General features: G+C 40.9%; 1 protein-coding gene across 1 annotated transcript in view; it reads right to left on the minus strand.

The window, feature by feature from the left end:
- Positions 1 to 18,886: 18,886 nt before the first annotated feature.
- LOC145655861 (ribonuclease inhibitor-like) overlaps positions 18,887 to 22,357 on the minus strand; it is a gene marked incomplete at its 5' end in the record, with an annotated part of 8,473 nt that continues 5,002 nt past the window's right edge. Inside the window, one exon of the mRNA XM_081709326.1 lies at positions 18,887 to 22,233. Within this exon, the coding sequence (XP_081565452.1) occupies positions 22,053 to 22,233 (181 nt within the window). The remainder of the gene's footprint in view (positions 22,234 to 22,357) is intronic.

Genomic DNA, 22,357 nt, shown 5'->3' on the forward strand with positions numbered 1-22,357 from the left:
TTAATCACACTCTTCTACGACTTTTGTAACATCACCTTCCGCCGTCATGGATACAACATAGTGTTTCTCTTCGGTCAGACCCCGTCTATTTAATAACTAAATTTAGCATAAAGGGGTTTTTTGTTTGCATTTTATTGTTTCTAAGGCAACGGATTGCTGCAGTAACAAAAAAGAAATTCAGCTTCTTAGCTAGCGCTAACTAATTTACCCTTTTAACGGCTAATATTTAGCTAAGGCTATGTTGTAGCTAGCTAGCCACATTCTTTTTGTTAAATATTTCACTGGTTATTTAAACATCTTTCGCAGAACTGGAGGATCGGGAGCCTTTTCCGTTGGATCAGGACAAGTTTGATGCGACCTGTACTCTGATCCTAAAGGTACCTGGCGACATAGCTAGCTAGTTAGCTGGCTAATTGCTCATACTTGAGAACTCTAGCTAGCTTCATTCAGTTTATACTCGCGTTTGTCTGTTATCACTGCTTCAGGAGGAGGTTTCTGTGCAGAACAGCTAACTTCCACTGCGTCTTTTTTCGCGACGCTATGGTCACAGTTATTGTAAAATATAGATCTTGCACATTCTTCTTAAATGCAATGTAACAAGTTTTTGTTTTGCTTTCCCTTCATAGTTGCAATCTTGCCTAAACAATGTATTTTCTTTTTTTTTACTGACCATGTATCAGCCTCTCCAAACTCTGCACAACGCAAACAGGATGTTTGCCTACACCTTATCGCAGATGTTTTCTGCAGATACAAAGGTTCCCTTGAATTTTTAATCATTTTATAATAGGCCTTTTGGCACAGAGAAACATTTTGTTAGCTGAGAGTTTCCACTAGCCGGTGTCGTGGTAACGTTGATTGAGATGCTTTTTTTCTGCATGATTGTAGATGGTAGAGGTGAAGCTCCAGCACAAATCCATCTACAGTGGGCTGGAGAGCGAGCACTGGTGGGTGCTCAGCAATACATTTTACCACGTGTGTGCAGAGGTGAGTCTAAGTCATGGGAACAAGTTCCCAATTTCTGTGAGAATGGACATGACGGTTGTTTCCCTCACCTAACCTTTTTATTGCTTTTGCAGCTTACCCTCCAGAACTTTGCCAGCGTTAATGCTGTGGCCTGCATCAAGGTAAATATCTGTCTCAACTAAAAGCATTTTAACTAGCTTGTCCCATTTTGAGTCACATTAATCAGGATCTACTCCGTTAATTCAGCGCAGAGGAACCGGCATCACTGGGGCGACCTTCTACCTGTGCGCCGAGTCAACAGAGTCATCGGTGCAGAATATTTTTCTGGTTAGTGCTTTCTCCTGCCTGAATGCATCTGTTTGAATTAGACTTGCTTGAGATGTGGGCATTTTAAGAAAATTATATTTTGTGACATTTTTACTCTGTGTGTATTTTGCAGCAAACCATGGTGTCCATGACGTTTAAGGGTGTTTCCATCGATTCAGATGGCCTTTTCAGGTCATCTGAGTACAGTCACACCCAGACCGTCGAGACGCTGCACCCCGCTGTGTTTTCTAACGGACCATGATCACCAAGAGGACCCCCTCCACCTCCTCCTCCAGGCTTTTAATAACCCACAGAACACTTTGATTGACATTATACACATTTAGGATTTATTATATGCTATGTATCATACAATTTCTTTTACCCTCAATGCTCTTGTATGCATGTGGGTGTTTTTCAGATGCAGTCTGTTTTCACATAGCCATGTGAGGCCTAGGTCTTGACCTGTTGGCGCAAGAAGCTTGAGCATCACATGGACTGATCACCAAACTGGAGCAGTTTAGGTCTGTACCTTTCTTCTCTTTTCCCTTTACCCCCTACACCTGTTTAATTTTCCATCTTTTTAGGTTTGTGTCACCCTAAAACATCTCCCAGATTTCTCAGTAAAACATCTAACCATGTTTGCTGAGTCTTTTTCCTGCTTTTCCATCATGCAGGTCTCCAGTGCAGGCTTTTTCCTGGATTACAGACAACGGGACAACCTGAAGCTCACCAAGAAACCCACCAGGACAAGAGGCCAACATCAGTTTTTGGACCAGGCCAGAACAACAAGGCTTTACAAGATGTTCTTCAGGATAATTTGAGACTTTGTGGTCTACACCAGACTACAAAGACAAGGCCAATCAGCGGACCGATCGCCATAGAGAATTGATCCTTCAGGATTATTAGTGCCATCACCATCGTCGAAGAGTTGGACAAAATCACCATCCATGGAGTGGTCATCACCAGATCATCACCACTGCAGTCGTCCTCATCATGTTTTGTACATTTTGTAAATAATGTTTGTTACAGCTTTATAAATATTTATCAATAAATGATTTTCTTTCATTGTAAGGGAGTCACATTTTCTTGTTTTCACCTTCAGTGTTTGTTGTATGCATCATTAGTGAGTTACAGGCTAACATGTTTTACGTTGAATGTATCCAGAAATGGCATTCGAGTGATTCAGTATTTTCCTCATTAACTCTTATGCGTGGTCCAACCAGTTAATCAGTCAAGTAATATGCATAAACAAAAGTAGCTTTTGTTAATCTAAACTATGACTGAAAATAAGATAGGGGAATAAATCTGGGATATATCTCCTTATTCCATCATCAGGAGGGGCTTATGTTTTGTTGAATAACCTACAAGCACTCACTTTACAATTTAAGTTGAGAGCCAGTATAATGAAGTGGGTGTGTCTAGGGGCAGAATCCTTTCCAAACTCCAGTCGACAAATATGCATTCAAGGTGTAGATCTACACTGCGTTCTAAGACCCACCTAACTACAAAGACATGACCATCACCTGATGGATAGAAAGCTCAGAGATCCACATTGATCTCTGATCCTGTACTGGTCAGTCCCCACAGGATTTGATCCAGAGATGGAATAAGAACAAATAAACTATGAAGAACATCCCAAGGCCGTTATCATAGAGGTAGGTTTGGTTGAGACACCCAAACTATAAGAAGAAATAGACAGACAGCTGGGAGAAGAATGAATTTGTTTACTGCTGTTGAGCAGTTTTGGGAAGTAATATCCACCTGTCTTATGCTACCACATGAATCCAAGGCAAAACGTGAATGTCCTTAATTTCCTAAAGCTCAGCATTGTCAGAAACAACAAATATGCAGTAGATTGTGCTGAGAAAAGCACATTAAGATGGGAGTTGAATTAGTAGTGACCTGATACAATTAGACATTATTCATTTATGTTTATTTTTTGTTGGTAGGCAAAAGCAATGTTTACAATTTTAGGAAAAGCATCCATGAGCTATGTAACATGACTCCTAGAGTTGGAGATAACACGTGTTCACTGAAATGGCCTGGGTTGGCTCTTACCTTCAACGTGATAGCGGACCTGGCGTGTGTGACAAAATAAATTGCGCACTTCCGCAAAGGTAGTTATCAAGCCGTGGGTGCAGACACTGAGACCGGGGGTGGCATAAAGCGAATGGCTCCCTTTTGGGGTAGAAAGGGAAGCCAAATCTGAACAGCTTGTTTTAGTTCATGTTTTCTGACATGGGCAGCCCACTAAAATGCTTACTGATGTGGTGGAATTTTGAACAAACAGCAAGTCACACGTGATTAAGAGAGTCATTTAATAACGAAAATAGGACACACAAAAGGACACACAGCTGTGTGAGGGCTAATGCTCGAAAGCGAAAGCTCTAAAGGGGTAGACTGACTACTCCTTATATCTAAACTTCAACCCCCTCCCCAGGGAGGTGGTGCTCTGTGATCTTGTTCACGCACTCCCTGCTCCATTTGGTGATGAACATTCCTGCATATGCCAGGACGCTTCAAAGGACAGACACCATTTGCAAGAAAACAAAAGCCTAATCCCTCTTTACGACCCCTGCAGGTCACAACACAATCATTTGTTCACACAATATACAGAGACAGAGTATGCAGACTAAACCATTCATATAGGATTATATGATGGAAAGGATTAACATAATTATATAGGAATCATCACATATGAATCACATGATAATACATGATCAAATAATATTTTCCATCACACTGAGTTGTCTTATTTCACAGTTGGTGTGTTGGTAGGCACTCAAGATAGCCAAATATATGTGCACAAGCACTTAAAAGGTTAATTTTTCATATGTGCCCTTTAAATAATGAATACACGCATGCATGAATCAGAAAGAATGACTGAATAGCACTGTTATTCAGTCTTTATGACTTTTTCTACTTTTGTGCCAAATGTGGCCTGCAGATGAATATCAAAGTAATAATGAAAACGTTTTAGCAAATTAGCCTTAAAAATAGAGACAACATATTTTTTGTGGCGTTTTTTTAGGCTGTTACTCTGTATCGGGTAATTCCTCTTTTGCCAACATTTGCCTATTTTTTTTTAAATGTTTTCTCTCACGTTGCTACGTGTAATTTTGCATATTGTAGTCTGGGAAAACAAGATGTTTTGACATAAATTTAGATCACCAAGGTGATCGAATGTTATGTGGAACGGTGACGAAGCCAAAACCCTAAAACCATTCAGTCGTATACCGACCCTCAAACTAACAAGGCGCTTTCAGAGTTTGCTCGAGCTACATTACACTTAAACAGAATCCTCTGCTATGAATATGAAGTTTCTTCTGCGTGTCCTTAGTATCCGGCTTCGACCGGCGGTCCTTTGTGCCGCTGGCATTTCAGCCGTAGCTGTCACTTCTTTTCTTGTTTACAGGTGGCGTGTCCGGGATCGGCAGCAGGCGGTGGAAGAAGCTGCGACCCACACTGAGCCCAGCGACCGTGAGTTAGCTAACTAACCAAGCTAGCGAAGAACGGACTATTGTATTTGAAAGTCAGGCCAGCTAACTACATAAGTTATCTAGCTAACTAGCTGCCGTAGCTTGATTCCTCGCAGAACTAACTACTATATGACGCTGGCTAGTTGCTTAGCTTATCTTAGCTAACGCTAGCTTGTTCGTCTGTTTTAATCACACTCTTCTACGACTTTTGTAACATCACCTTCCGCCGTCATGGATACAACATAGTGTTTCTCTTCGGTCAGACCCCGTCTATTTAATAACTAAATTTAGCATAAAGGGGTTTTTTGTTTGCATTTTATTGTTTCTAAGGCAACGGATTGCTGCAGTAACAAAAAAGAAATTCAGCTTCTTAGCTAGCGCTAACTAATTTACCCTTTTAACGGCTAATATTTAGCTAAGGCTATGTTGTAGCTAGCTAGCCACATTCTTTTTGTTAAATATTTCACTGGTTATTTAAACATCTTTCGCAGAACTGGAGGATCGGGAGCCTTTTCCGTTGGATCAGGACAAGTTTGATGCGACCTGTACTCTGATCCTAAAGGTACCTGGCGACATAGCTAGCTAGTTAGCTGGCTAATTGCTCATACTTGAGAACTCTAGCTAGCTTCATTCAGTTTATACTCGCGTTTGTCTGTTATCACTGCTTCAGGAGGAGGTTTCTGTGCAGAACAGCTAACTTCCACTGCGTCTTTTTTCGCGACGCTATGGTCACAGTTATTGTAAAATATAGATCTTGCACATTCTTCTTAAATGCAATGTAACAAGTTTTTGTTTTGCTTTCCCTTCATAGTTGCAATCTTGCCTAAACAATGTATTTTCTTTTTTTTTACTGACCATGTATCAGCCTCTCCAAACTCTGCACAACGCAAACAGGATGTTTGCCTACACCTTATCGCAGATGTTTTCTGCAGATACAAAGGTTCCCTTGAATTTTTAATCATTTTATAATAGGCCTTTTGGCACAGAGAAACATTTTGTTAGCTGAGAGTTTCCACTAGCCGGTGTCGTGGTAACGTTGATTGAGATGCTTTTTTTCTGCATGATTGTAGATGGTAGAGGTGAAGCTCCAGCACAAATCCATCTACAGTGGGCTGGAGAGCGAGCACTGGTGGGTGCTCAGCAATACATTTTACCACGTGTGTGCAGAGGTGAGTCTAAGTCATGGGAACAAGTTCCCAATTTCTGTGAGAATGGACATGACGGTTGTTTCCCTCACCTAACCTTTTTATTGCTTTTGCAGCTTACCCTCCAGAACTTTGCCAGCGTTAATGCTGTGGCCTGCATCAAGGTAAATATCTGTCTCAACTAAAAGCATTTTAACTAGCTTGTCCCATTTTGAGTCACATTAATCAGGATCTACTCCGTTAATTCAGCGCAGAGGAACCGGCATCACTGGGGCGACCTTCTACCTGTGCGCCGAGTCAACAGAGTCATCGGTGCAGAATATTTTTCTGGTTAGTGCTTTCTCCTGCCTGAATGCATCTGTTTGAATTAGACTTGCTTGAGATGTGGGCATTTTAAGAAAATTATATTTTGTGACATTTTTACTCTGTGTGTATTTTGCAGCAAACCATGGTGTCCATGACGTTTAAGGGTGTTTCCATCGATTCAGATGGCCTTTTCAGGTCATCTGAGTACAGTCACACCCAGACCGTCGAGACGCTGCACCCCGCTGTGTTTTCTAACGGACCATGATCACCAAGAGGACCCCCTCCACCTCCTCCTCCAGGCTTTTAATAACCCACAGAACACTTTGATTGACATTATACACATTTAGGATTTATTATATGCTATGTATCATACAATTTCTTTTACCCTCAATGCTCTTGTATGCATGTGGGTGTTTTTCAGATGCAGTCTGTTTTCACATAGCCATGTGAGGCCTAGGTCTTGACCTGTTGGCGCAAGAAGCTTGAGCATCACATGGACTGATCACCAAACTGGAGCAGTTTAGGTCTGTACCTTTCTTCTCTTTTCCCTTTACCCCCTACACCTGTTTAATTTTCCATCTTTTTAGGTTTGTGTCACCCTAAAACATCTCCCAGATTTCTCAGTAAAACATCTAACCATGTTTGCTGAGTCTTTTTCCTGCTTTTCCATCATGCAGGTCTCCAGTGCAGGCTTTTTCCTGGATTACAGACAACGGGACAACCTGAAGCTCACCAAGAAACCCACCAGGACAAGAGGCCAACATCAGTTTTTGGACCAGGCCAGAACAACAAGGCTTTACAAGATGTTCTTCAGGATAATTTGAGACTTTGTGGTCTACACCAGACTACAAAGACAAGGCCAATCAGCGGACCGATCGCCATAGAGAATTGATCCTTCAGGATTATTAGTGCCATCACCATCGTCGAAGAGTTGGACAAAATCACCATCCATGGAGTGGTCATCACCAGATCATCACCACTGCAGTCGTCCTCATCATGTTTTGTACATTTTGTAAATAATGTTTGTTACAGCTTTATAAATATTTATCAATAAATGATTTTCTTTCATTGTAAGGGAGTCACATTTTCTTGTTTTCACCTTCAGTGTTTGTTGTATGCATCATTAGTGAGTTACAGGCTAACATGTTTTACGTTGAATGTATCCAGAAATGGCATTCGAGTGATTCAGTATTTTCCTCATTAACTCTTATGCGTGGTCCAACCAGTTAATCAGTCAAGTAATATGCATAAACAAAAGTAGCTTTTGTTAATCTAAACTATGACTGAAAATAAGATAGGGGAATAAATCTGGGATATATCTCCTTATTCCATCATCAGGAGGGGCTTATGTTTTGTTGAATAACCTACAAGCACTCACTTTACAATTTAAGTTGAGAGCCAGTATAATGAAGTGGGTGTGTCTAGGGGCAGAATCCTTTCCAAACTCCAGTCGACAAATATGCATTCAAGGTGTAGATCTACACTGCGTTCTAAGACCCACCTAACTACAAAGACATGACCATCACCTGATGGATAGAAAGCTCAGAGATCCACATTGATCTCTGATCCTGTACTGGTCAGTCCCCACAGGATTTGATCCAGAGATGGAATAAGAACAAATAAACTATGAAGAACATCCCAAGGCCGTTATCATAGAGGTAGGTTTGGTTGAGACACCCAAACTATAAGAAGAAATAGACAGACAGCTGGGAGAAGAATGAATTTGTTTACTGCTGTTGAGCAGTTTTGGGAAGTAATATCCACCTGTCTTATGCTACCACATGAATCCAAGGCAAAACGTGAATGTCCTTAATTTCCTAAAGCTCAGCATTGTCAGAAACAACAAATATGCAGTAGATTGTGCTGAGAAAAGCACATTAAGATGGGAGTTGAATTAGTAGTGACCTGATACAATTAGACATTATTCATTTATGTTTATTTTTTGTTGGTAGGCAAAAGCAATGTTTACAATTTTAGGAAAAGCATCCATGAGCTATGTAACATGACTCCTAGAGTTGGAGATAACACGTGTTCACTGAAATGGCCTGGGTTGGCTCTTACCTTCAACGTGATAGCGGACCTGGCGTGTGTGACAAAATAAATTGCGCACTTCCGCAAAGGTAGTTATCAAGCCGTGGGTGCAGACACTGAGACCGGGGGTGGCATAAAGCGAATGGCTCCCTTTTGGGGTAGAAAGGGAAGCCAAATCTGAACAGCTTGTTTTAGTTCATGTTTTCTGACATGGGCAGCCCACTAAAATGCTTACTGATGTGGTGGAATTTTGAACAAACAGCAAGTCACACGTGATTAAGAGAGTCATTTAATAACGAAAATAGGACACACAAAAGGACACACAGCTGTGTGAGGGCTAATGCTCGAAAGCGAAAGCTCTAAAGGGGTAGACTGACTACTCCTTATATCTAAACTTCAACCCCCTCCCCAGGGAGGTGGTGCTCTGTGATCTTGTTCACGCACTCCCTGCTCCATTTGGTGATGAACATTCCTGCATATGCCAGGACGCTTCAAAGGACAGACACCATTTGCAAGAAAACAAAAGCCTAATCCCTCTTTACGACCCCTGCAGGTCACAACACAATCATTTGTTCACACAATATACAGAGACAGAGTATGCAGACTAAACCATTCATATAGGATTATATGATGGAAAGGATTAACATAATTATATAGGAATCATCACATATGAATCACATGATAATACATGATCAAATAATATTTTCCATCACACTGAGTTGTCTTATTTCACAGTTGGTGTGTTGGTAGGCACTCAAGATAGCCAAATATATGTGCACAAGCACTTAAAAGGTTAATTTTTCATATGTGCCCTTTAAATAATGAATACACGCATGCATGAATCAGAAAGAATGACTGAATAGCACTGTTATTCAGTCTTTATGACTTTTTCTACTTTTGTGCCAAATGTGGCCTGCAGATGAATATCAAAGTAATAATGAAAACGTTTTAGCAAATTAGCCTTAAAAATAGAGACAACATATTTTTTGTGGCGTTTTTTTAGGCTGTTACTCTGTATCGGGTAATTCCTCTTTTGCCAACATTTGCCTATTTTTTTTTAAATGTTTTCTCTCACGTTGCTACGTGTAATTTTGCATATTGTAGTCTGGGAAAACAAGATGTTTTGACATAAATTTAGATCACCAAGGTGATCGAATGTTATGTGGAACGGTGACGAAGCCAAAACCCTAAAACCATTCAGTCGTATACCGACCCTCAAACTAACAAGGCGCTTTCAGAGTTTGCTCGAGCTACATTACACTTAAACAGAATCCTCTGCTATGAATATGAAGTTTCTTCTGCGTGTCCTTAGTATCCGGCTTCGACCGGCGGTCCTTTGTGCCGCTGGCATTTCAGCCGTAGCTGTCACTTCTTTTCTTGTTTACAGGTGGCGTGTCCGGGATCGGCAGCAGGCGGTGGAAGAAGCTGCGACCCACACTGAGCCCAGCGACCGTGAGTTAGCTAACTAACCAAGCTAGCGAAGAACGGACTATTGTATTTGAAAGTCAGGCCAGCTAACTACATAAGTTATCTAGCTAACTAGCTGCCGTAGCTTGATTCCTCGCAGAACTAACTACTATATGACGCTGGCTAGTTGCTTAGCTTATCTTAGCTAACGCTAGCTTGTTCGTCTGTTTTAATCACACTCTTCTACGACTTTTGTAACATCACCTTCCGCCGTCATGGATACAACATAGTGTTTCTCTTCGGTCAGACCCCGTCTATTTAATAACTAAATTTAGCATAAAGGGGTTTTTTGTTTGCATTTTATTGTTTCTAAGGCAACGGATTGCTGCAGTAACAAAAAAGAAATTCAGCTTCTTAGCTAGCGCTAACTAATTTACCCTTTTAACGGCTAATATTTAGCTAAGGCTATGTTGTAGCTAGCTAGCCACATTCTTTTTGTTAAATATTTCACTGGTTATTTAAACATCTTTCGCAGAACTGGAGGATCGGGAGCCTTTTCCGTTGGATCAGGACAAGTTTGATGCGACCTGTACTCTGATCCTAAAGGTACCTGGCGACATAGCTAGCTAGTTAGCTGGCTAATTGCTCATACTTGAGAACTCTAGCTAGCTTCATTCAGTTTATACTCGCGTTTGTCTGTTATCACTGCTTCAGGAGGAGGTTTCTGTGCAGAACAGCTAACTTCCACTGCGTCTTTTTTCGCGACGCTATGGTCACAGTTATTGTAAAATATAGATCTTGCACATTCTTCTTAAATGCAATGTAACAAGTTTTTGTTTTGCTTTCCCTTCATAGTTGCAATCTTGCCTAAACAATGTATTTTCTTTTTTTTTACTGACCATGTATCAGCCTCTCCAAACTCTGCACAACGCAAACAGGATGTTTGCCTACACCTTATCGCAGATGTTTTCTGCAGATACAAAGGTTCCCTTGAATTTTTAATCATTTTATAATAGGCCTTTTGGCACAGAGAAACATTTTGTTAGCTGAGAGTTTCCACTAGCCGGTGTCGTGGTAACGTTGATTGAGATGCTTTTTTTCTGCATGATTGTAGATGGTAGAGGTGAAGCTCCAGCACAAATCCATCTACAGTGGGCTGGAGAGCGAGCACTGGTGGGTGCTCAGCAATACATTTTACCACGTGTGTGCAGAGGTGAGTCTAAGTCATGGGAACAAGTTCCCAATTTCAGTGAGAATGGACATGACGGTTGTTTCCCTCACCTAACCTTTTTATTGCTTTTGCAGCTTACCCTCCAGAACTTTGCCAGCGTTAATGCTGTGGCCTGCATCAAGGTAAATATCTGTCTCAACTAAAAGCATTTTAACTAGCTTGTCCCATTTTGAGTCACATTAATCAGGATCTACTCCGTTAATTCAGCGCAGAGGAACCGGCATCACTGGGGCGACCTTCTACCTGTGCGCCGAGTCAACAGAGTCATCGGTGCAGAATATTTTTCTGGTTAGTGCTTTCTCCTGCCTGAATGCATCTGTTTGAATTAGACTTGCTTGAGATGTGGGCATTTTAAGAAAATTATATTTTGTGACATTTTTACTCTGTGTGTATTTTGCAGCAAACCATGGTGTCCATGACGTTTAAGGGTGTTTCCATCGATTCAGATGGCCTTTTCAGGTCATCTGAGTACAGTCACACCCAGACCGTCGAGACGCTGCACCCCGCTGTGTTTTCTAACGGACCATGATCACCAAGAGGACCCCCTCCACCTCCTCCTCCAGGCTTTTAATAACCCACAGAACACTTTGATTGACATTATACACATTTAGGATTTATTATATGCTATGTATCATACAATTTCTTTTACCCTCAATGCTCTTGTATGCATGTGGGTGTTTTTCAGATGCAGTCTGTTTTCACATAGCCATGTGAGGCCTAGGTCTTGACCTGTTGGCGCAAGAAGCTTGAGCATCACATGGACTGATCACCAAACTGGAGCAGTTTAGGTCTGTACCTTTCTTCTCTTTTCCCTTTACCCCCTACACCTGTTTAATTTTCCATCTTTTTAGGTTTGTGTCACCCTAAAACATCTCCCAGATTTCTCAGTAAAACATCTAACCATGTTTGCTGAGTCTTTTTCCTGCTTTTCCATCATGCAGGTCTCCAGTGCAGGCTTTTTCCTGGATTACAGACAACGGGACAACCTGAAGCTCACCAAGAAACCCACCAGGACAAGAGGCCAACATCAGTTTTTGGACCAGGCCAGAACAACAAGGCTTTACAAGATGTTCTTCAGGCTAATTTGAGACTTTGTGGTCTACACCAGACTACAAAGACAAGGCCAATCAGCGGACCGATCGCCATAGAGAATTGATCCTTCAGGATTATTAGTGCCATCACCATCGTCGAAGAGTTGGACAAAATCACCATCCATGGAGTGGTCATCACCAGATCATCACCACTGCAGTCGTCCTCATCATGTTTTGTACATTTTGTAAATAATGTTTGTTACAGCTTTATAAATATTTATCAATAAATGATTTTCTTTCATTGTAAGGGAGTCACATTTTCTTGTTTTCACCTTCAGTGTTTGTTGTATGCATCATTAGTGAGTTACAGGCTAACATGTTTTACGTTGAATGTATCCAGAAATGGCATTTGAGTGATTCAGTATTTTCCTCATTAACTCTTATGCGTGGTCCAACCAGTTAATCAGTCAAGTAATATGCATAAACAAAAGTAGCTTTTGTTAATCTAAACTATGACTGAAAATAAGATAGGGGAATAAATCTGGGATATATCTCCTTATTCCATCATCAGGAGGGGCTTATGTTTTGTTGAATAACCTACAAGCACTCACTTTACAATTTAAGTTGAGAGCCAGTATAATGAAGTGGGTGTGTCTAGGGGCAGAATCCTTTCCAAACTCCAGTCGACAAATATGCATTCAAGGTGTAGATCTACACTGCGTTCTAAGACCCACCTAACTACAAAGACATGACCATCACCTGATGGATAGAAAGCTCAGAGATCCACATTGATCTCTGATCCTGTACTGGTCAGTCCCCACAGGATTTGATCCAGAGATGGAATAAGAACAAATAAACTATGAAGAACATCCCAAGGCCATTATCATAGAGGTAGGTTTGGTTGAGACACCCAAACTATAAGAAGAAATAGACAGACAGCTGGGAGAAGAATGAATTTGTTTACTGCTGTTGAGCAGTTTTGGGAAGTAATATCCACCTGTCTTATGCTACCACATGAATCCAAGGCAAAACGTGAATGTCCTTAATTTCCTAAAGCTCAGCATGATCAGAAACAACAAATATGCAGTAGATTGTGCTGAGAAAAGCACATTAAGATGGGAGTTGAATTAGTAGTGACCTGATACAATTAGACATTATTCATTTATGTTTATTTTTTGTTGGTAGGCAAAAGCAATGTTTACAATTTTAGGAAAAGCATCCATGAGCTATGTAACATGACTCCTAGAGTTGGAGATAACACGTGTTCACTGAAATGGCCTGGGTTGGCTCTTACCTTCAACGTGATAGCGGACCTGGCGTGTGTGACAAAAGAAATTGCGCACTTCCGCAAAGGTAGTTATCAAGCCGTGGGTGCAGACACTGAGACCGGGGGTGGCATAAAGCGAATGGCTCCCTTTTGGGGTAGAAAGGGAAGCCAAATCTGAACAGCTTGTTTTAGTTCATGTTTTCTGACATAGGCAGCCCACTAAAATGCTGACTGATGTGGTGGAATTTTGAACAAACAGCAAGTCACACGTGATTAAGAGAGTCATTTAATAACGAAAATAGGACACACAAAAGGACACACAGCTGTGTGAGGGCTAATGCTCGAAAGCGAAAGCTCTAAAGGGGTAGACTGACTACTCCTTATATCTAAACTTCAACCCCCTCCCCAGGGAGGTGGTGCTCTGTGATCTTGTTCACGCACTCCCTGCTCCATTTGGTGATGAACATTCCTGCATATGCCAGGACGCTTCAAAGGACAGACACCATTTGCAAGAAAACAAAAGCCTAATCCCTCTTTACGACCCCTGCAGGTCACAACACAATCATTTGTTCACACAATATACAGAGACAGAGTATGCAGACTAAACCATTCATATAGGATTATATGATGGAAAGGATTAACATAATTATATAGGAATCATCACATATGAATCACATGATAATACATGATCAAATAATATTTTCCATCACACTGAGTTGTCTTATTTCACAGTTGGTGTGTTGGTAGGCACTCAAGATAGCCAAATATATGTGCACAAGCACTTAAAAGGTTAATTTTTCATATGTGCCCTTTAAATAATGAATACACGCATGCATGAATCAGAAAGAATGACTGAATAGCACTGTTATTCAGTCTTTATGACTTTTTCTACTTTTGTGCCAAATGTGGCCTGCAGATGAATATCAAAGTAATAATGAAAACGTTTTAGCAAATTAGCCTTAAAAATAGAGACAACATATTTTTTGTGGCGTTTTTTTAGGCTGTTACTCTGTATCGGGTAATTCCTCTTTTGCCAACATTTGCCTATTTTTTTTTAAATGTTTTCTCTCACGTTGCTACGTGTAATTTTGCATATTGTAGTCTGGGAAAACAAGATGTTTTGACATAAATTTAGATCACCAAGGTGATCGAATGTTATGTGGAACGGTGACGAAGCCAAAACCCTAAAACCATTCAGTCGTATACCGACCCTCAAACTAACAAGGCGCTTTCAGAGTTTGCTCGAGCTACATTACACTTAAACAGAATCCTCTGCTATGAATATGAAGTTTCTTCTGCGTGTCCTTAGTATCCGGCTTCGACCGGCGGTCCTTTGTGCCGCTGGCATTTCAGCCGTAGCTGTCACTTCTTTTCTTGTTTACAGGTGGCGTGTCCGGGATCGGCAGCAGGCGGTGGAAGAAGCTGCGACCCACACTGAGCCCAGCGACCGTGAGTTAGCTAACTAACCAAGCTAGCGAAGAACGGACTATTGTATTTGAAAGTCAGGCCAGCTAACTACATAAGTTATCTAGCTAACTAGCTGCCGTAGCTTGATTCCTCGCAGAACTAACTACTATATGACGCTGGCTAGTTGCTTAGCTTATCTTAGCTAACGCTAGCTTGTTCGTCTGTTTTAATCACACTCTTCTACGACTTTTGTAACATCACCTTCCGCCGTCATGGATACAACATAGTGTTTCTCTTCGGTCAGACCCCGTCTATTTAATAACTAAATTTAGCATAAAGGGGTTTTTTGTTTGCATTTTATTGTTTCTAAGGCAACGGATTGCTGCAGTAACAAAAAAGAAATTCAGCTTCTTAGCTAGCGCTAACTAATTTACCCTTTTAACGGCTAATATTTAGCTAAGGCTATGTTGTAGCTAGCTAGCCACATTCTTTTTGTTAAATATTTCACTGGTTATTTAAACATCTTTCGCAGAATTGGAGGATCGGGAGCCTTTTCCGTTGGATCAGGACAAGTTTGATGCGACCTGTACTCTGATCCTAAAGGTACCTGGCGACATAGCTAGCTAGTTAGCTGGCTAATTGCTCATACTTGAGAACTCTAGCTAGCTTCATTCAGTTTATACTCGCATTTGTCTGTTATCACTGCTGCAGGAGTAAATCTTCACGACAGATGTTTCTTTGGCTCCAGGGGAAGTAGAGGCAGCCTGGCCATCCTGGCACTTGTCCTGCCTCTTGTTTTTATCCTCAGTCTTGCATGGCCGGGGCACACGGTTGCGACGTGGCACCAGGGAGGGGGCAGGCGGAGCTGGGCGCGCAGCTCTGCTCTCTAGCTTATGTAAGGTCGCCGTCCTGATGAGCAGCGGTTTGTGGCAGCTCAGGTCATACTGGTGCTGGGAAGCTTCGACCTTGGAGGCACACTGACGTTAGCCTCTCCAGGTCCTGGTAGAGGACCTCACCCACTTCTGGCCTGGTGTAAAATGTGGAGTTCACCTCACTGTGCTTGTCCTGCACCTTTCCTGGGACTTCCCTGACATGTTTGTGGGGGACATGCAGGGTCACAGCAGGCTTTGGGCTTTTTTGTTTGAGAGCTGCCAGCTTTGGGTGGAGGGCGGGTAGCCTTGAGATGGATGGAGCTGGTGGAGTGTGATCAGCCTTCACACTCACAGCACTGCTCTTGGTGTGTGGCTCTACAACCAGAGAAGGGAACCGAGATTTGCTGCATCGCTGACCTTCATCCAGGAGTCTGCCTGTTGACTTTCCACCATTTTTTACATCCGTGGCCTTCAGCACTGCCGATAATGTTGTGCCCATGCCAGATTTTCTCAGGTTTTGAGGTTTATATTGCTTCCTCTGGGGCACTCCAGAAATGTCTGGGAAATAGATGCTGCTTCCTCCTCTGTGCGAATTAACGAAATGAAAAGGAGAAATTTTTGGGTTGGCCATTGCCTCTGTAGGGCTTTTTTCTGGAGCTGGGATGGTCTTCACATCAGGGAAGAAGTTCTTGTTTGTACTTCCTGTTCCCCTCATGATGATCTCACTGTGGAAAACCAGAAAATATATAAAATCTTGAAATACTTTACAAATAAATATTAAATTATACCTCTAAACTGTGTGTGTTTCGTTCGATGTCGGTCATCGTACATGTGTACACGTTCATGTTAGTGTTATTGTTCATTGTTTACTGGTTGTACTCGTTATGTGTGTTTCTGCCTGTCCCCATGTTCACGCTGCAATGGTTTGTTACATATGAGTGCAGTTACCGTTGATTACTAATCTTTTGTGTCTAATAAATGTTTTTCTGGGACGAGAGAGGTCTGTGAGTCCTGCTCCTTGCCCTGCAGCACGCGGGCCGTGACACTTTTCTTAATCTATTCAATATTCTCTTAAAATGATCAGCACAAGAGTAACTATTTTAATTTGTTCACGGGCATATGCGTAAATTATGATGAGGATGCTACATGTCACTACGGTTGAAAATCAGATTGTAACATTCCTAAATGGCTATTTTTATCCCCAACACTTTTTGAAAGTAAAAATGGTAATGTTTCATCTACAAGCAATCTTTCCTTCATTTATTAATTCATTTAAGTAACACACATGTTTTAGTCATCGTGTTTCTAATGACAGAATCTGAAAACGTTCATGATTATAATCTGAAAACTCCTATAATGTCACACAATGTCAAAACGCAGCGCAACTGATATTTCGTGAAACGAAAATGAATTTTAATCAAAATACAAAAGTTGTATTACAAATATATCTTAAACTACATTGCTGATACTTTTCGACGCCGACAAGTATACAAACGCCATAAATGTGGACGTTCTTCCTTTTAGTCCAAGCGCTGATTTAAGTGAACGCACGTGCCATCGATGATAAAAGGGATGCAAATTTAAGGGACATCAGAAACGAATCCAAAACCCAGCACTTTTCAAGAGAAATAATACGCTTTGTATATAAACACACGACGTCTCAATCTAAATAACACATGGAAATTATTTCCTTTATGCATTCTTTTCATATAGACGTTTCCCAGTTTGCCTTAAAGAGGATAGTTAGGCCTACCTTTGATATCGGAGAAATGTCTAACTGACAATAATCCAATTTATCCACAGGAAAATGTGAAAAAACAATTGTTGAATATCCTTGTAGTTCGTAGTTTGGTTTGTCCAGTTTGCGCACTCTGTCAAAATGGTAACCATGACGCCAGTTAAGCCTTTTTATATATCTGCTTCTGTGACGTCACAAACAGCAGGTGTGACGACATAAACACGGCTGTCTCGTTTTACCATTACTAAAATGTACTTCTGGACTGTGTATTACTGGACCTTTTGATTGATAGTTAGTGTAAGTTAAAATATCTTATTTCCTCTCAAGCGCAGACGTTGCTTCGGCAAAAAGCTCCGGTGTTCTGTCCATTAATATATTAGGCCTATCCAGCTATGCAACTGTTCATCTTATTTGTTTTTGATGCATTTTTTCAATGTATAAACCATTCACATATACACGGTAAATGTGTATAAAATTTGTTGTATTTGTAATATTAATTGAATGTTTTGCCCCCTCAGTCCCTTAACAATATCACATCATTCGAGCTCTGTTCACTTTTTTATGTGGCGCATTATAAGAACCCAAATGTAAATCTCCCGATGCTGACAAACCTGCAAGTAACATATTTTCTTCCTCATCTCCCTGATGCTTTTTGTTTAATCTTGCTACCTATTATTTTTATTATTATTATTATTATTATTATTATTATTATTATTATTATTATTAACATTTATATAGCACCTTTCTCAGACTCAAGAACACTTTACAAGCAGGTATCAGCTGTTATAGTCACTCACATGCCGATGATTAGTTAACATGTTACCTTAAACTTCAACCTAGATTTTGGTGTTTTTTCTCCTCCTGTAATGGTACATTGGAAATGATTAGATTTCTTTGGCTAAAGCAATGTCTTCATTAAGGCCCATTTCATGTGAACTTGTTTCTTTCTTTTTTTTAATTAAATCTGGCAGACAACCTTAATAATCATGGCTTTTACACTTTGACCAGGTGGCTAAATTCACTAGGTTAGCTAGCTACCCTGAATCATCAAGAATTGATTCAGCAAACAATCAGGATAGATTTTCATTTCGTTTTGATTCAAACATGTCAGGACAAAATAGTTAAGTAAAGGAAATAGCTAGGTTAGGTAGTTAATCACTCAAAGTAGCTTACTTTAGGTAGATATTGGTCAAAATGCACTCTTAACTAGTTACACTAGATAGCAGCTGTGATTATGCTGTGATAAACAAATATTGACAATCATAGATTTTAGATTCCTCAAAACAACTATTCTATATTTTGATGACATCTTTGCATGTTCTGGGTCTTCATTTTTACATATGCAGAGCACTAGTGCAGTGAGGAACAAAGTGCATCAAAAATTCTGGTTGTGCACAAGTAACCGGCTAAGGTTTTAGGATTTGACTTTTAAGACAAACAGAAATTTTGATGCAGACAAGAGAGGCATGTCTTGTTTTTGAGAGGCAAATTCTTGCTCTTTTAGAAAGATTCTTGTATATTATTGGTATTACATCTTTTTTGATGTACAGCAATAACAAAGACCTATTAATGAATAACCAGCTAGAATTTGCTTTAAAATGTAATTTGCTTTGAATAAGAGCGCCTGCCAAATGCTGTAAAGCTTAAGATCTGTTCTTGGAATGTATCCTGGAAACTGATGTAAACTATCAAAAAATGTATCGGGATATTCTGCTTTGTTCAGTATTGAAGTGTCTGCAAATTGTTTTTAACTTATTAGTTGCCAAAAAAAATAAATGAACAAAAATAAAAAATGGAAAGACACACTGCAGCATGTAGGAGCATCTTTAATGGGTATGTTATTATTTATTCCAGCTCTGAACCCACATATTTAACCAAGCATGGAAAACTGCATAAAGGAAAGCAAGGCAGAACAGACTGAAAACTGTCAAAATATGCCAACGTTCAGGCAAGCTTTCGGAAGAAAAACTGTCACATACAGTGATACGGTGAGCCAGTGCATAATGCAAGAAAGAATGAGATAACTGGGATTAACAAATGTCTACAAAAATGAATGTAAAACTTCACATTTGAAGCTTTGAAAAGCTAATACGATTAAAGACAGCTCCATATAGCATGATTTTAACAAAATGAAATATAAAGGATAGAAAAACAACAGGAACACACGTGTGAAGTGCCGACACCTTGCGTGTTACGTGAAATGGAACTAACAAGTAAAACCAAAACGATTGTGACAAATAGGATAAAGAAACACTTAGTTTTAATAAACAAACAAACACTGAACAAAATCAAAGACAGACAGCAATACCGGGTAAGCATTTACGGGAAAGGCAGCGTACACGGCAAACACAGAGGGAGAGCACAAATGAGATGTAAACAAACAAAACAGGAGCAAGGAGCTAGGTGTAACACAGGTTCTTATCACAAACACAATGAAAGACAAACACACTCTAACCAAAACAAAGCGAAACAAAGACCGACGAGAACTAACCAACAACCAAGAGAGACATATTATCAAACACATATCAACGAAGGCACAAGGAGAAACAAAAGCTAACCATAAGCGAGGAGAAACAATAACTGTCAAACAAGATACATAGGAACGTTTTTTTTTTGTATAAGACTATAATCAGGGATACATCAGAAACAGTTGGAGACAAAGGGGAGGAGACAGGCATCCATAGAGAATGACAAAACCCCAGAAGTTACTAGGTTGCCTGGGAAACGGGGAATGCTCCGGTCTGTAGACGTGACAGGCACACAGCATCATGGGAGTCACCTTGCTCCCCTCCACTCTCCTGACTGGATCCCACGTCAAAGATCAGAGCAGATGTCACATATATAAATATACACTGTCATGGCATGGCCCCCTCCTCCTAGACTCCTCGCTGTTTGTTTGACGTCACGTGTGTGTGTCTTCATTGCCACACCCCACCCATGTGTCATACCTGTCTCTGGTTATCTCCCTTGTTAATGTGAGAACTATGACAACAGTAGTCTCCGGTCAGACGTGGATTCCGATCGCTTTATGTACTCTTCAATGAAGGTGAAGGAGTCCCTCCACGAGGATCCCACTTTTGGGGTTGGAAATGGAATCAGGAAACTCCAATGACGATGAGCCCCTTGAGTCTAAGTCTTCACCCAGAGCACTCTCATCAGCAGTCTCATTCAGAAATACCTCACATTATTTTCAGACGTTTCCACTCGTACAACTGTCCTTCAGCATGACATTGATGTTGATTCTCATTCACCCATTAGACAACACCCATATCACACCAATCCCCAGAAATGTACATTGCTAAATCAAGAAACCAAGTATTTGTTAGAAAATCATCTTGCTATCCCTAGTGTTAGTGCCTGGTGTTCCCCATGCTTTCTGGTGCTAAAACCAGATGGCACATACCGCTTCTACACTGACTACAGAAAAATTAATGCAGTTATTGTTTCTGGTTCCTTCCCAATGCCTAGAATGGAGGATTGTGTGGATAAGGTGGGGTTCAGCTAGATTTGTAAGTAAGCTTGATTTACTTTAGGGATATTAGCAAGCTCCATTAACCTCTCATGCATCTGACATTTTGGCATTTGCTACCCCTGACTGTTTTCTACAATAGACGGTAATGCCTTTCAGTCTTAAAATGCCCTTCTACCTTTCAGCGTTTGATGATTATGATTTTAGATGACGTGCCTAACTGTGAAGTCTGTTTGGATGATGTGGTTGTGTATACCAAAACTTGGGAACAACATGTACAGTTGCTTGATCTTGTTTTTAAGAAGCTATTGGATGCCTCCATTGTGCTTAATCTTGAAAAATGTGATTTTGGTAAGAGTGAGGTTGCCTACTTGGGGAAACTGGTGGGTTGTGGTAGTGTGCGTCCTATTGATGCCAAAGTACAAGCAATCAAGTCTTTTCCTGCCCCAGAGATGAAAAGACAACTCCGACGCTTTTTGGGCATGGCAGGTTTTTATCGTTGCTTTTGTAGGAACTTCTCTGATGTTGTTTAACCCCTCACAAATTTGCTTTGTGACACCACCCTTTTTGAATGGTCACAACCCTGTCAAGATGCATTTGACTCAGTGAAAGCTGATTCAGCACTCCTGTTCTAGCAACCGCTGATTTTACTCGTCCTTTTACACTTGAGGTAGATGCCAGTGGTAGTGGAGCCGGTGCTGTCCTCCTGCAAGAGGACTCACAAGGTCTAGATCACCCTATTTGTAATTTTTCTAGAAAGTTTGTGAAACATCAGCTGGCCTATAGCACTACTGAGAAGGAGGCCCTTGCGCTCCTCCTAGTGTTACAACATTTTGAGGTGTACCTTGGTGGTCGTCCGGGCCCCATTACCATATACACTGATCACAATCCGCTCGTGTTCTTGCAGAATATGGCTAATGCCAATCAACGCTTAATGCGTTGGTCTCTGATTAAACAAGTGTTTAATATTGACATCAAACATAAAAAGGGTTCAGAAAATGTAGTGGCAGATGCTCTTTCCAGATGTTGACGTTTTGGGCATGTTTTGTTGTTTGTGTATGGGGAGGGGTGTTACGGAAAGGTGTGTGTGTGTGTGTGTGTGTCAGTGAGAGAGGATAATGACTGTGTGTGTGTGTGTGAGAGGATTCTGATGGTATGTGTGTGTGCGCGCGCGTGTGCATGAGGATACTGACTGTGAGTGTGATGATATTGAGTGTGTGTGTGTGTGTGTGTGTGTGTGTGTGTGTGTGTGAGGATACTGACAGTGTGTGTGAGAGGATACTGACAACATCCTCTCATGCTGTGTATGTGTGTGTGCTTGCGTGTGAGAGTGAGAGGATATTGACTGTGTGTGTGTCTGTGTGTGCCTGTGTGTATGTGAGAGAGAGCAAGTCAGTAACTCACTGTAGTTTCTCCAGTTTACAGTGTGGATTCTCCAGTAGAGCAGAGAGCTGCTTCACTCCTGAGTCTCCTGGTTTATTGGAGTTCAGATTCAGCTCTCTCAGATGTGATGAGGGGTTTGACCTCAGAGCTGAAGCCAGAGCAGCACAACCTTTATCTGTAATACTGCAGTTAACCAGCCTGCAGAGAGAAGGAGAAAAATTCCTCACACTTACAGATCAGTACATATGTGCAAACACACACAATACATGTTGTGATAGTGATACAGTGATAGTGTGTATGTAGAAAGAATGAGTGAGTGAGT

Source organism: Electrophorus electricus, unplaced genomic scaffold (assembly GCF_041902795.1).
Source record: "Electrophorus electricus isolate QZ-2024a unplaced genomic scaffold, ASM4190279v1 Scaffold38, whole genome shotgun sequence".
In the NCBI taxonomy this organism is placed as follows: Eukaryota; Metazoa; Chordata; class Actinopteri; order Gymnotiformes; family Gymnotidae; genus Electrophorus; species Electrophorus electricus.